This window comes from Setaria italica, chromosome V (genome assembly GCF_000263155.2).
Source record: "Setaria italica strain Yugu1 chromosome V, Setaria_italica_v2.0, whole genome shotgun sequence".
In the NCBI taxonomy this organism is placed as follows: Eukaryota; Viridiplantae; Streptophyta; class Magnoliopsida; order Poales; family Poaceae; genus Setaria; species Setaria italica.
In genome coordinates this window covers 13,386,273-13,401,834 of record NC_028454.1, presented here as the reverse complement: position 1 = coordinate 13,401,834, position 15,562 = coordinate 13,386,273, and the positions used below count along the sequence as shown (strand labels likewise).

Sequence of the window (15,562 nt, the reverse complement as noted above, 5' to 3'; positions counted from 1 at the left end):
ACGGAAAAGAAAAATGTCGCGAGAGCTACTGCCTGTTTATGTAGTTGGTTGGTATGGCTGGGGTTGTACACTGCTTCCCCTGTCGCTCTCGCGAGAACAATCAAAAGGCTTGGCTGGTTTGCATGGCCATGGCTGCAACGACAACCGCAGGCACCAGCTCTGTCGCTGTGCGGTTACGTTCTCGGGAGGGCCCTACTTCTTTCTCTCTCTGTTTTTTTTAACAAGCAGCTTGCGGCTGCTATATTAATAAAAGGGAAAGTCCAACGGGCAAAACAAAATAAAGTTACGTACACTCTGTACACTCACATCCCGGCTAGCGCCTCGGAAAAAGAACAGGGCGTCACAATATACAATTAAGTACGCCTCACGACCTCTATAAACCGCTCTAGGTGCTTAGCCCCCATCGCCACCCATGTACTTGCCTCCTCTTTTATCCTGGCCACTAAAAAGTTGATGGATTGTTCCTGGTGTTGGAAAATCAGTACATTGCGCTCCTTCCATATCTCCCACAGCACTAGGATGATCGGTGTTCTCAATCCTTTCTTATCGACGACCTGCACGCCCGCTAAAGTTGACCACCAGTCGTGTAGCATGTCATGAGGAATCCAACGATTTGGGTCCATGTCTTCCCACCTGGTCCATGCACTCACTTGAGTCCAAATGCTCCTCGTGAAGCTGCCTTCAGTGAATAGGTGCATTCCGGTCTCCTGAGTTGCGTCGCTAAAAACGCAACGTGGATTACTCGGCCATCCCCGACGTGCCAGTCGATCCGCCATCTAGATGCTGTCCTGAATGTCCAGCCAGATGAATAACTTACACTTTGGTGGCGTCCACGGTTTCCATATGAGTGCCTCAAAATTAGTCGTCATGGAACCAAAGAACTGTGCTCGGTATGTTGATTGTGTGCTATATCGCCCATCTACCGTCAACTTCCATAGGATGGTGTCCTGGACTCCCGTCCTGAGTTGTACTCGGGTCGCCGCCATCCATAGTCGGTGGTACTCTATGAAGTGTGTCATCGAGAGACCATGATGTAGGAGGTCTAAGTCAGTGATCCAAGCATCATCAGTGAGAGCATCACGCAGCGATCTGTTCTTTCTTCTTGAGATGTTTCTTCTTGAGATGTTAAATAGGTTCGGTGCCATGTCTCTTGACCTGTGGCCATCTATCCATCCACAGTCCCAGAAAGATATTGTATTGCCGTCACAATTATTTAAGTCGTGGTTGCCGCGAAGAGCTTACGGTCGGCTTGCGTGCAGGGGACATCATAGTCATCCCAAAGTGCACCCTCATTCATCCACTTCTGCCATAGCCAATGTAAACGTAGGGCCCTGGAGAATTTTGCCATATGCAACACTCCTAGACCACCTCCTTTCTTGTGGCTGGCTGACCGGTTCAGTTGACTCCTCTTAGCATCAATAATCTTCATGATCTCCTTTGGTGCATTTAGAGCTATGAGAAGATAAATTCATTGGGCAGTTAGCACCGATTTGACAAGCTGATCTCCCAGCTGTTGTCATATTTCTAGCGCTCCAACTGCTCAGTTTCCCAATTGCCTTGTCCACTAATGGCTGAAAGTGCACCGCCTTTAACCGTGTCGTAGAGAGCAGTAGACCCAGGTATTTGACAGGGAAGGTGCCATGCTTTGCCGGGAGGTTTTGCAGCACTTTGGTTAGCTCTATTCCTTGACAATGAATGGGCAGCATTGTTGATTTTTGGAAGTTTGATTTGAGCCCTATCATCTCGCCGTCTCGCCAAACATATTCAGGATGTTTACAAGTGCATCTATCTCCTCCTTTCTAGGCGCATTGAACAACGCCGCATCATTTGTGTACATTGATATCCTACATGAGGGGCCATATCCTCGCAGCTTAGAGAAGATACCCATATCCGTTGCCAATTCAATTAGCCTCTGCAGTGGGTCGATTGCTATGACGAAGAGGAGTGACGAGAGGGGGTCGCCTTGTCTTAGACCCCAATCATGCTTTAGTGGTTGATTTGGGACCCCATTTAGGAAGACTCTGGAGGAGGATGTCGATAGTAACGCCGCGATCCAGTTGCACCAACGTGTCGGGAAACCAAGGTGTTGCATGAGGGTCAGTAGATAATCCCACCTAACCAAGTCGAACGCCTTTGCAATGTCCAATTTAAGGAATATTGCTGGCACTTTGTTGCAATGGTAGCGCCTGGCTGTGTTGCGCACTGACATAAAATTATCGTGTATGCTCCTATTCTTGATGAATGCACTCTAGCATTTGGAAACAATTGAGTTCATATATAGTTGAAGCCTTAGTGCCAAAGCTTCAGTGATGATTTTGATGAAGGAATGAATCAGGCTTATGGGCCTGAAATCCTAGACGGTGTCAGCCTGCTCTTTATTTGGCAACAGTATGATGTTTGCTGAATTTATAAGCCCTAAGGTGTTGCAACGAAGCAAATAAAAAGCATTTGCCACCACCATTACATCTTGCTAATTATCTCCCAGCATGACTTAAGGAAGCACCCAGTGTACCCGTCCGGTCTTGGAGCTCTATCACTCGGCAATTTGTCGATGGCCTTTTGATTTCCTCCTCTGATAAAGGTGAGTCTAGCGAGGACAGATCATGGGTGTTGATTCATAGGTTGTCCCAATTGAAATCAGTCTGTCTCGGCCATGGATGTTGCATGGCGCTATTGAAGAAGTTTTGGATCTCGGTTGCTTTTTCATCATGTGTGCATGCCCATTGTAAGCCCTTTTTTAATTTGTGAATCAAGTTTTTCCAGCGCCTGGAGTTGACCCAACGGTGGAAAAAATGTATGTTTGCATCTCCCAGTTTTAGATTGTTAATTCTGCTCGCTTGGTTTTTACGTGCTCGTTCGATGGCGGCGAGACCCAATGCTCTTGTCTTTAGGCGGCTACGCAAGAGGCGTTCTTCATCGGATAGTGCACGCTGCTCTTGCGCTATGTCCAATCTTAGAATAATCTCTAGGGTCATGAAAAGTTGCATTCTAGCATCAGGTATGAGACAGTTTGACCACTCCCCGATCGTATCATGCAGCTTGTGATATAATCTGTGGAAAGGCTCAACATGTGTTGTTGGTGCATTCCATGCTTGGGTGACTGTATCCTTAAATCGTGGAAGTTTAGTCCAAAAATATTTGAATTTGAATGATTTTGGACGTCTCGGGCCACTCTGGTTGGATAACAAGAGTGGACAATTGTCGGATAGGGAAGTGGATAGGGCTTGTAGTGTATGTTTGGTGAATGCCTATTCCCATTGCTCATTGGTGAATACTTTATCGAGTTTAACAAGAGTAGGGTTTCTTCTCTCATTGCTCCACGTGAACTTTCTATTTTGGAGGTGAATCTCGTGTAGATCACAGGCGTCCAAGGTGTCTCTAAACATGGTCATGTGGCTCCAGTTTAGTCTAGTGTTGTTCTTGTTGCTCGCTTTATAGATGAGGTTAAAATCACCTAGAACTAGCCATTGGGAGTAGTTCCCTGGGTTTAGAGATTCCAACTCGGCCAGTAAATATGCTTTCCTGCTAGCTCTGGTCAGGCCATAAACAACCTGTTGACGTCGGATTTTGACACGTGTTTTGAATCGGTGTTAAAGAATGAGAGAAACGGGCCGATGCGGCAGGCTAAAAGCTACAGTTGGGAATCGGCCGATTAAAGCTACAGTTGGGAATCGGCCGATTGAAGCTACAGTGTTTCGGCCAATTGACAAAAGGGGTCGGTAAAGGTTGGCCAATTTGGGCCTAAGGTCGGCTAGGGAAAAGATCAGCTGAAGAAGGGGATTGGCCCGTAGGGAGATGACAACCAACTCTGATACGAGTTGTGTTTTTGTTATCATTTAAAATTAGAGATAGATCCTAGTCGGTTAGAAAATTAGTTGTAAATAGGCTATAAATAGCCACCTCTAGAGGTTTGTAAAGGACACACATCAATCAATATAACCAATCTACTTTTTACTCGTACTTTACTTTCAAGTCGGCGACTTCGCCAAAATACTTTTTCTTTCACGAGTTTATACGGGTTGGCAGGGCTGCATCGACACGATCTCCGGCCGATTCTGTAAGTTCCGCTTATCGAGTAATATCTAAGCTTTAACTTCGGGCGCATCGCTATTATTTCGTTTAGATTTATTCACCAGTTATCGATATCAACTAGAATCGTAGGTTCCACCTGTTATTTTAGTTTTTATCACCAGTTATCCAGCTTGAGATACGAACTGTCGGCTTTTATTACTTTCATTCTTTGTTATCATATAGCCAATTAGATCTATCCCAAGTGTTGTTTTTCCAACGTTGTTTAGTTTGCTCTAGTAGCTTTTTTTACCATCGCTACACGGTATCGGCTGTTTTATAGCTGGTCACCTCTACAGTAAATTAATCGATTCGCCAACACGCCTTTAAAGACGGATCGGAACTTTAGCCGATCCGAACCCCTGGAATTTAATATTTTATTTCCTTGTCAATCAACAGGTCAGATTGACTGGCACGCCGCACGAACCGCACCAAGGCGATAACCTGAATAGGAGTTAAGCAGATTCTCCCGGGTCATGTGTCCGATGCTGAGGATCATCGGCCGATTTCCAGCGCCAACACACTTTTGGCACGCCCGGTGGGACCAAACAACATCCAACATGTTGAAGGCTGCCGAGGTCTCTGAAGACAACGTCATCGAAATTACTGAAGCAGATCTCAAGGATGACCAGAAGGAAGAAGTGGCAAGACATCTAGAAGAATACAGGAAGACATGCTTGCAATCCTTTAGTCGTACCAGCAACGGGGAGACCCTCAAGAAAGCTCCTCTTCCAACTCCCTGCCATATCACCATCGCTCAGGACTCAGGGAAAATGTCCGACATGATTCAACAGTCGGTTTAACTGGCTATGATGAACTAGTCCACAGTAATGACCAACACGGTATACAATGCCATCATCAGTTCCTTGGTCAGCGGCGTAGCTCAGGGGTATCAGGGACCAACGTACGCCCCACCCATCGTAGCTCCAATCAGAGGCTTCTCAGCGGTGCCAAGCGCGTCTCACTTGGCTCCTCAACCGATACCAATGCAACATGGAGGGTACAACGCTTCAATACCCCTAGGATACAACGACGCACCATCCTACCAATCACAAGCGCCATCTCAGCCTACTCAAATTTCCTCCGTATAACCGCCGCTCTCAAACTCGGCACCGTGGGGAATACCAGCAATGACGGCCGAGCTAGATCCGACAACCAGTTACGGCAACCCTCCAGTCCAGGCATCATTCCAATCAGCCATCCGGCCGACGGTCCCACAATATCAGCCGACCATGTTAGAAGTTAGCAAGGGGGCAGACAATGAAGAAACGCTCAGGGGTGCAACACCGATGATACTATACGACGAAGTGACAGATCCCCTACGCCATCAACCATCAGCTACTCAGCCGACTGCCCAACCACAAAATCTGCAGCACACTCTGATCCATCACCCAGTCATGGCACCGCCGGTCCAGCAGCACGTACCGATTCCTCAACTGGTCATACATCAGCAGCAGGTGGATTGGACCGCAAGGATAGCAGAAGTAATTCAAGATCAATTTGGGTTGAAGCTAAAGGTACAAACCTACACGTACAAGACACCATACCCACCTGCCTACGACCTGTTACCGTTTGCCCATCGGTACAAGGTCCCCGATTTCACCAAATTCTCGGGATCGGATGACACGTCAACGGTAGAGCACGTGAATCGATTCATTATCCAGTGCGGGGAAGCCGCCACGCAAGATGCTCTGCGAGTACGATTATTCTCGTTATCCCTATCCGGATCGACCTTCCAGTGGTTCACTACACTGCCGCCCAATTCCATCGTTACTTGGGCCGATTTGGAGAAATAGTTCCATAAATACTTCTAAGCGAGAGTCCACGAGATGAAGCTCTTAGATCTAACCATCCTCAAGCAGAGGAGCAACGAACCAGTGACCAGTGACGTACAAAGGTTCAGAGAGATCAGGAACAAGTGCTACACCCTGGTCACCTCAGCCGTGGCTTGACTAGGGGGAGCGGTGGTTGAACGGAGGCGACCTGCAATGAGAGGGGGAGTAACTGCTCCGAGGGGACGCAGTAAAGGCGGAGCTCCCCCTCCAAGACCGTCGTGTCTAGCACGAATCCTCATCGGTGGATCTTCTAAGGACTTGGGCGTAAGTGCGGCGTGCTGGGGGAGAGCGGCCCCGACCTCCTTCCGATGGGATCTGCGAAGCACTCACCTGGATCTTGGCGTTGACCTTGGGCCTAGCGCACGGTTGTAGTGCAACCGGATCTGCGATTGGCTTGGGTGACGGGTGGGGGCGGCTGGCGTGGCCGACCAGGCGGCTACGGAGTTCCTGGATTTGGCATGGGGGCGGCGGAAGAGTCTAGGTTGCGGTGGCACGGGCGTCATTGCTGGGAGCGGAGCACGTGGGGGCATGTTTGTTTTTACCCGTGTGGAACATGTGGTTACCTTTGTGCCCTACTTCTTTCTTGGATTTCCTGCGAATGCTTGCTAAGAAACTCACGTATGTAGAAGCATCGGTTGGCCGATTGTTCCCTGTGTTTCTAAACATGTATACACATACATACATCAGCATCAGTCGCAAACTGGCAGCCGGTCTTGTACCAAACATTGCAGCCGACGTGCTATTTTCCACAGACGTGTTAGTCATACAAGTAGTGGCGGAGCTAGGGGGTGACCAGCAGGGGCCATGGCCCCCCTAACATCACATAGATTGTTTTATCCTGTATACTTATTAGTGCATGACAGTGATGAATTGCTGATTACTGATGGCCAAAAGTAGCTACAGCGCGCATGCATGGGCCTTGGCAGCTCGGATTGACCTATTTGTAATATCCACTCTAGCAATGGAATAAATATTTATAACCATCTCCTTCTTCCTGTAAATAGACCCTTATAACTTTGTGAAGAGGACTTTTAACCATGTACTCCTACTATGTCATATGTGCTTTCTATCTAATGGTTCATCTCTCACCTATTCAAGATCTTTATCCCAACACTTACCTTTTATTTCTTCTTCATTGCGCCTCCATCAGCCCCGCCTCCTCCTCCCCGCCTTCTCCTCCTCTAGCCTAGCTTCCTACCATAGCCTGCCACGATAACACGGTAGAGCCTTAGCCTCCATCCTACCCCTCTTCATTTAGTGGTTAGACATTTCAAGTGGCGGGCGATGTTCTTGCCTCCCCATCGCAAGAACATATTTCTAGATAAATTAGTTGATTTTATCGCCTAATAATGCAATTCAAATTATCTCTAAGGGGACCAATGCCCCCCTCCCACCCACTCCACACATGGAGGAACACACATTCAAAGACTCAATTTAGTCAAAGTCATCATCAAGAATAATAATACACTTATATACAATTGACCATCATAAGGTGATGTATATATGTCCTCCTACGGATGCCCGCTGATTAGCATCTTCTTTCATTAGGTGTCCATGTTTATGAAGGCTGGAAGCGTCATGGGCTTCATGGCCCATTTCAAGAAATGCATGGCTGAATCTTCAGGGGCTTCTATATGCCTTCCGGAAGGTATACAAGGAACTCATCTTTAAAGTCCATATTAAGCCCATGTACAATATTTTTTTAACATTCATCAACATTTATTGATATTTATCTATATTTTTGGCTTAATTATAACCAATATTTCTTGACGTTAGCTAACATTTTTTTATATGTACCTATATTTTTCTTTAACTTTTTACACTCACAAACATTATTTCTCAACAATTTTTTACACGCATCAAATTTTTTTTTGCATTCATCAATATTTTTTGACATTCACCAACTTTTTTGCCTAAAAAATGTTAAGATATTTCATTTAAAATGTTGAAGTAGTTCATTGGGCCATTGTGGGCTAGTGACTGGATTACTGCTGGGTTATAGATGTTTAGTTATCTTTCTATGGGAAGATAGATAGGAAATCCGGATTCTTCGCTTCTGGAGTTTTGGGGTTGGGTCAGGAAAGTTTTTTTTGACCTTGGATCAGTAAGACAATTCCGTTTATATATTTCAACAAAAAAAAACTTCCATGTGTTTTCCTGTAGCATTGAACATAAAAAGCCCAAAACAACATACTTTCCTGTAGTACTCAGGAATGGAGAGCGTGCGTGCATGTAGTCTCTATATTTGTACGATGTTTGTAATAACCAGGGGATAGGATTTCACTTTTTGAATTTTTCCCCAATCGAAAGCATCGAAATTTCAGCTGAAATTTAGACTAAAAGGTCTATCTTTCGATGAAGAGACTGAATTTCGGACACTGAAAAGATCGAAATTTCACAAAATTCATGAAAATCCGGTAATAACATACTTTCACATGAATCATTCGTGCTGCGAACGATTAGCAAACTGTCCTTTTCAAACCATGCACGTATCCCATTCTCAACAAGTCACCACAACGATCATCAGCCGGCCACTTCTCCACATTCAGTCACACACCGCGCGATGGCTGCATCTCAGCGCAGGATGCCGGGGGTGCAGTAGGTCCCGTTGAGCCACCCGTCGGCGACGGCGTGGTAGGCGGCGTCGGTGAGGTGGATGCCGTCCCAGACCAGGTGCTTCTCCGGGTCGGCGCAGGCGCTCGCCCCGGTCATCCCGCACCGCGCCCTGTTATTGTAGTTGTAGCTGCCCTGCCCGCCGGCGCCGCAGCACACTCTCAGCCCATATTTCAGCCCTGCGCACAGTGCAAAAACACACACATGGATTCACTGGATCAGGCTGTCACCACGCACAGTCGAACAGGAACGGCACGTCGTCAGAGCTGCCGCACGTACCGAAGGTCTCCGGTGAGCGGACCATGTCGGCGACCTGGGCGTAGAAGTCGGCGTACATGAGCCTGACGCCGGCGTGCTTGCTCCGGAGGCCCGACACCGCCTGCTTCAGCAGATCGTTGTGGTAGCTGGACAGGTTGTTGAAGCTCTTGAGGCAGCCGATCTCGTCGTAGTCGTCCTTGCTGGAGCTCGGGTACAGCGTCAGGTACAGCGGGAAGCACCCGATCGGCAGCACGCCCGGCACCACGACGTCCACGGCGCCGAGCTCGATCAGCGCCTGCAGGTCCGTAATTTCAAAAGCTTTGCTGAATTTTTATTAGAAGAAAAGAGACGAAAATAAGAGTAAAATGTACGGCCGGCCCTTTAACTTGGCAGCGAGCGTCATCTAGGTCCTCAAACTCCCAGAATGCACATCTACATTCCTAAACTTACTAATCGGTTCACGTGAGGTCCAAATCTCCATAAGTACCATTAAACTACTCACGTGGCATGTTGACCGTACAATGACATGGTCTGACATGTGGGATCCGTATATTATGCCTATCTCTCTTCTGCAAACCTCTCTCATGACCCATGTTTCTAATATAAAAGAAAAAAGAAAAAATCCACCCGTGGGGAAGCAGGAGGTGGCCGGGGTCGTGCAGCGGATGGGGATGATGGCCGCAACCGTGCACGGTGGCCCCGCAGGGGCAGCCTGGCCGAAGCAAACAGCCGCCGAGCTGCGGCGCAGTACGGGCAGACGGCGCTAGTGGCCGCGGCCCGGCACGTGCCGGCGGTCGCGGCTTGCTTGGGTGGGCAGCGTTTGAGGGGCGATGGGCGCGGCGGCCATGCTCCATACAGCGGTAGTGGTCGTGCATGATGGTAGCGCCAGGCCTCCTCGCCCGCAACGCTGGTGCTTTTTGGTAGATGCTGATTTTGCTCTTGTGGTTTTGTTGCGTGCTCGGGTGGGAAGAGTTACAGGACGATCACCGGGTGGAGTGGAGTATGGATTTCTACGCGGGAGGCTCGGCGTCGCGCGGCAGTGGAAGCCGCCGGGGCACGCTGACCACACGTGGCCGTCCCCACGCGCCAACGACCACCGCGGCCTCCCTCTTCTTCCTCGCCGGCACCCATCGCCTCCTCCGTGCAGCCCTCCTATTCCTCGTCTGCGCGGCGGTGATGGTGGCGGCGCCGGGCACGGCGGCTTCGGGGCAAATGCAGCGGGCGTCGTGGGTGACTTGGTTGGCGACACTCCGGCTTGGGTTGCTGCTTCTATGGTGTTGCTGGAGGAGTAGGAGGAGGAGGAGGAGAGGGGAGGCGGAGCTGACGTCGGGGTGGAAAGTAAGAGGCACTTGCTGGTGGCGTGCGTGCTGCCACCGCTGCTGCCCAAGCGCAGGGCGGTCCCGACGTCCGTGAGGTGGCAGTTCCAGCCCGGTTGCGGGCGGCACGCGGCTGTTCCGCTCGGCCGCCCTCGGTCTGGAGATGCTGGTGTGTGCGGTAGCCCAGTGCAGGCGGGTGGTGGCACCCCCGCGGGGGAGGACTACGGCCGGCCCGACCTCACCAGCACCCCAAGCTCGAGCGCATCACCGCCAGTGGGGGATTGAGGTGATGGGAGGTGGACCTGACATGTGGACCCGACATGTCCGGTCCACATCATCAGCATGCCACGCGGCCAGTTTAATGCTGGTTATGGAGATTTGGACCTCACGTGAACCGATTAGCAAGTTTAGAGATGTAGATGTGTATTTTGGGAGTTTGGGAACCTAGATGACAGTCGCTACCAAGTTGAAGGGCCGGCCGTACATTTTACTCTGAAAATAAATACAAAGAAATAAAAAAAAGAGAGGAAAAAAAGAAGAGAAACAACTATTACAACCGGTGGTGCAGGTCTAATTTAACCGTCATCACGAGACCAGTTTTGGTGCGTCTTCCCGACGAGGGCAAGTGTGCGTTCTGGTGCGGGACACGTACCTCTAGGCTGTTCGTGATCTTGTCGATGATCTGGGGCACGTAGGTTCTGACCTCGGCCATGCCCTTGCCGCCGAAGAGCGGCGCGTTGTAGTCGTTGCCGCCGAACTCGCCGACGATGAACAGGGAGTTGTTCAGGTAGCTCTTGCAATCTACACACAGTACATAATTCATTATATGTTCAGTTGGAGCCTGCTAACGCATGCTAATAAGTGATAAAACAAGAGTGAAAGGTCACCGCTGCCGCAGATGGAGGGCATGAGCTGCTGGAACCACTGGATCTGGGTGCCCAGGGGCCCGTTGTTCCAGATGCTGTTGCCCAGGCCGTGTGACTGGAAGAAGTCGAAGTCCATGGTGGTGGCGCCGATGATGGCCATGTTCGCGCCCTTCTTGAAGTCGCCGCCGCTCGCCTTGGACGGTGGAAGCAGCGGCAAGCGGAAGTGCTCAGCTGCACGTGCACGACCGGACATAAAAAGGTCACCGCGCCAAGTATTTTCATGTTATGAGTCATGACATGCATGCCGAAAGCATGTAACCAAGAGAGAAATTAAAGGTCAGGCACACCGCACACACCTAGGAAGTCTACGACGACGCGGCCGTCGGTGCACCGGCCGGTGGGGCGCCCGAAGTGGGTGTTCCCGTACGGCGGCTGCCCGGTGGTGAGCCAGGACGGGCAGCCGCCGGAGCCCGTGCAAAGGTTGCCGGTGTCGGAGATGGAGTCCCCGAAGCTGTAGATTGCGTTGTAGATCTGCGAGCACCCGTGCCGGGCGACGGAGAGGAGGAAGACGATGAGCACCGCCGCCCTCAGCATTGCTGATCAGATAGGGTGGCTGCAAGTTTGTGCTTGGTTGCAACGCACAGTGAGCAAGCACGTCCATTTATAAGACGAGGCTGCGTGCGAGCACGTCACCGTCACCCACACAAGGCAGGTACACACCCCCTGTAAATTTGCTCTAGCTTTGTCAATGGAAAAATATGTGACATTTACAATATCAAATAAATGCACTATTAAAATATATTTCATGGTCGGTGAAATTTGATTTAATGTGTAGATATGCATTTTTATATAAACTTGATCAAAATTAGAGAAATTTAACTTAGGACAAAATCCTAAAACAACTTACAATTTAAAACAAGCAAGTAGATAGTAGGGCTGTTTGGATCTGGAGCTAAAATTTAGTCCGTGTCACATCGAATATTCGGATGCTAATTAGGAGGACTAAACATGAGCTAATTACAAAACTAATTGCAGAACCCCTAGGCTAAATCGAGAGACAAATCTATTAAGCCTAATTAATCCATCATTAGCGAATGTTTACTGTAGCACTATATTGTCAAATCATGGACTAATTAGGCTTAATAGATTCGTCTCGTGATTTAGCCTAGGGGTTGTGAAATTGGTTTTATAATTAGTCTATATTTAATACTCCTAATTAGTGTCCAAATATTCGATATGACAAGGGCTAAAATTTAGCCCGGGGATCCAGACACCCTCTAAGAGTCTTATCGTAGACCATGCATACATCTGTGGGTTTATGTTAGCGCATACAACTGCACAAACTGAAATTTTGAGGCAAGCTGATTGGAAACCAGATGGCATAACGACCGAGGTTGTATACTGAACATAAGTTATTAAATGAGTTGACCATATGGCCTTCTCTTTAGAGATAAAGAGTGAAAATATAGTACCTGCTGGAAAGATAAAGACAGCCATTATCGCTCAAAGATGGCAGATAGATTCATAGTTAGCATGGAAACACATATCATTTCAAATGGGGACCATGCATGTTCTTTTTCGTTCCTGGATACCCACAACATGGTAAAGACACATAACTTCTAGAAAAGGTTGCAGCTGCAAGTTGATTGAGCCTATAATGACAGGTCTTGATTACTTGCACAGTACATTATCTAGTGCACCAGACATGATATTTGTAGATTGTGCAAGAGTGTAAACACAGACGTATGAGGATACATGCGGAAGTTAGTGTTTCCAGCATTAAGAGCCTAACAAGAATTAACAAAGCATTAGTGACAAGAGCTGAAGAGCACGTAGCGATGGGAATGACACGCAGCAGCATAAGTGATCACTGATTAACAGCACAAGGCTGCGAGAAGGACCAGTGCTTTGGCGGTGGCGGCGGCGGCGGCGCACGGGGGGAGAGGGATGTTGATGGGAATGGTGGTGCTTCTGGATTTGATAATGGAGAGATAACAGGCAATTTTGCAATGCGATAGGAATTGGCGGGAGGTGGATTCTGACTTAAACGAGTCAGTTGGATGGAACGGGCCGTACAGGCCTGACCAGCGTTGGGCCTTTTGGCCCAGTATAGAAGAGCATCAGGCCCACCCTTGTAACGGAGAGTTGTGAGGATTAAGAGTTGGGGTTGGCGTGGGGCCCACGGGGCAGAGTGTGGCTTAACCAGCATGTATCCTGTTACATTGAATTCAGTCTATGAACAGCAAAACCACAAATCCTATCCTATAATCGCTAGTTCAAAATCTGTGATTGATGGATAAAAGGCTTATGAAACAAACATACACACTTGAACTATCAGTTGATCGAAGATGCGTAAGACTGTATGTAGGATAAAAGGCCTGAAACAAACATACACACTTGTGTCCTCCTCCATTTTGACTTAGGTTGGATTCAGAATGTTCTTTAGCATAAATCGCATGTGCTGCCACGATTCACAAACTGTCCGTTTCTAATTAACAACCATACTCGTTTCACATTGCTTGTCAGATATGATGTCACCTGTACTAATCACCATAGCCAAGCCATCAGTTCCTAGCCAATATTATTTCGTCATTGATCCCTGCCGATCAGGCGATCACGACTCCACATTCTGTCGACCGTGCTTTGACTACATCTCATCAGTGCAGGATGCCGGGGCTGCAGTAGGTCCCGTCGAGCCACCCGCCGGCGATGGAGCCATAGGCGGCGTCGGTGAGATGGACGCCGTCCCAGGCCAGGTACTTCTCCGGGTCGCCGCAGGCGCTCGCCCCGGCCGTGCCGCAATTCGCGCCGTTGTTGTAGTTGTAGGGGCCCTCGCCGCCGGCGCCGCAGCACACTCTCAGCCCGTACTCCAGCCCTGCACGTACACAGTGCGAAACCACAGCTGGATTGGAACAGGAACTGCCCGTCGATCCGTGCGTGCATGTCCGGAGGAAACAAGCGAGACGGAGTGACGGCGGCGCACGTACCGAAGGTCTCCGGTGACCGGACCATGTCCGTGACCTGGGCGTAGAAGTCGGCGTACATGAGCCTGACGCCGGCGTGCTTGCTCCGGAGGCCCGACAGCGCCTGCTTCAGCAACTCGTTGTGGTAGCTGGACAGGCTGTTGAAGCTCCTGAGGCAGCCGATCTCGTCGTAGTCGTCCTTGTTCGAGCTCGGGTACAGCGTCAGGTACACCGGGAAGCACCCGATCGGCAGCACGCCCGGCACTACGACGTCCACGGCGCCCAGCCCGATCAGCGTCTGTGCACGTGTTCGTTTCATTCGTCGCAAAGATCACGTCAGATTTTGGGGTTCTTCCTATCATCAGGACACGCGTATGTTCTGCATCGTGGAGTGGGTGCCGCACAACTTGTACCTCCACGCCGGTTGTGATCCTGTCGACGACCTGGGGCACGTAGCTCCTGGCCTCGGCCATGCCCTTGCCGGGGGTGAAGAGGGCCGCGTTGTAGTCGTTGCCCCCGAACTCGCCGACGATGAACAGGGAGTTGCTGAAGTAGCTCTTGCAGCCTGCATCTGCACAATTTACATTTAGAATGCATTGTTCGCACAAATCACAAATAAAACAGCTCAGAGGATCCAAGTGTAATGAAACAGAGGTGAAGACGGTCACCGGTGCCGCAGATGGAGGGCATGAGCTGCTGGAACCACTGGATCTGAGTGCCCAAGGAGCCGTCGTTCCAGACGCTGGCACCCAGCCCGCGGGACTTGAAGAAGTCGAAGTCCATGGCGGTGGCGCCGATGATGGCCATGTTCGCGCCCTTCTTGAAGTCGCCGCCGCTCGCCTTGGAAGGCGGGAGCAGCGGCAAGCCAAAGCGCTCCGCTGCGCGTGCACGAACGGACATGAAAGGTCAGTACCAGTACGTGACATGCTTGCCAAGCATGTAGCTGTGAACACACAGAATCATCGAGAACGCACGCACCCAGGAAGTCGACGACGACGCGGCCGTCGGTGCACCGGCCGGTGGGGCGCCCGAAGTGGGTGTTCCCGTACGGCGGCTTCCCTGTGTTGTCCCACGACGGGCAGCCGCCAGAGCCCGCGCAGAGGTTGCCGGTGTCGGAGATGGAGTCCCCGAAGCTGTAGATCGCGTTGTAGCGCTGGGAACACCCGTGCCCGGCAAAGGAGAGGAGGAAGACGATGAGCACCGCCGCCCTCACCATCGCTGGTCAGATACGTGATACCCAGAGGGACTGCTGCTTTGTGCTTGGTTGCAACGCACAGCTAACAGACGCGGCCGTTTATAAGCTTGAAGCTTCGAGGTTCGAGCAGCTGAGCTAGCACCGAACTTTGGCCATCGGTTGGGGTGTCGTTTTGATTTGGAGGGTTGCTCAGTCGCCATGTCCAGCCGTATCCATGTGCTATCAGATTCCTAGTCTCGTCGTACTATAAGGCAGTAAGATTCATCTTTTTCAAACAGTGGAGAACCTTTTGAACCTTTGTCTGCCCTTTTTTCCTTCTTGATTACAAACATCTTTTTGCTCAGACGATGGTCCATGAATCAAGAACCTGCTGAAATAGATAAGAATGTCACCCTCTTGTCTCCTGTGGTTTCCTATATGGCTATATTGAGTTTTGCCAAAACATATC

The 15,562-nt window shown here is 49.9% G+C and overlaps 2 protein-coding genes across 2 annotated transcripts; both read right to left on the bottom strand.

The window, feature by feature from the left end:
* Window positions 1-8,477: 8,477 nt before the first annotated feature.
* On the bottom strand, window positions 8,478-11,550 carry LOC101781381 (GDSL esterase/lipase At5g45910). Its single transcript, XM_014805200.1, has 5 exons — window positions 11,313-11,550; window positions 10,978-11,187; window positions 10,743-10,891; window positions 8,796-9,069; window positions 8,478-8,695 (listed from the first exon to the last, which is right to left on the bottom strand). Exons 1-5 carry the CDS (start codon window positions 11,548-11,550, stop codon window positions 8,478-8,480), a joined length of 1,089 nt encoding a protein of 362 aa, XP_014660686.1.
* Window positions 11,551-13,613: 2,063 nt separating this feature from the next.
* LOC101780969 (GDSL esterase/lipase At1g28600) lies at window positions 13,614-15,135 on the bottom strand. Its single transcript, XM_004971705.1, has 5 exons — window positions 14,898-15,135; window positions 14,588-14,797; window positions 14,333-14,484; window positions 13,944-14,217; window positions 13,614-13,831 (listed from the first exon to the last, which is right to left on the bottom strand). The coding sequence occupies exons 1-5, from the start codon at window positions 15,133-15,135 to the stop codon at window positions 13,614-13,616; spliced, it is 1,092 nt and encodes a 363-aa protein (XP_004971762.1).
* Window positions 15,136-15,562: the final 427 nt, after the last annotated feature.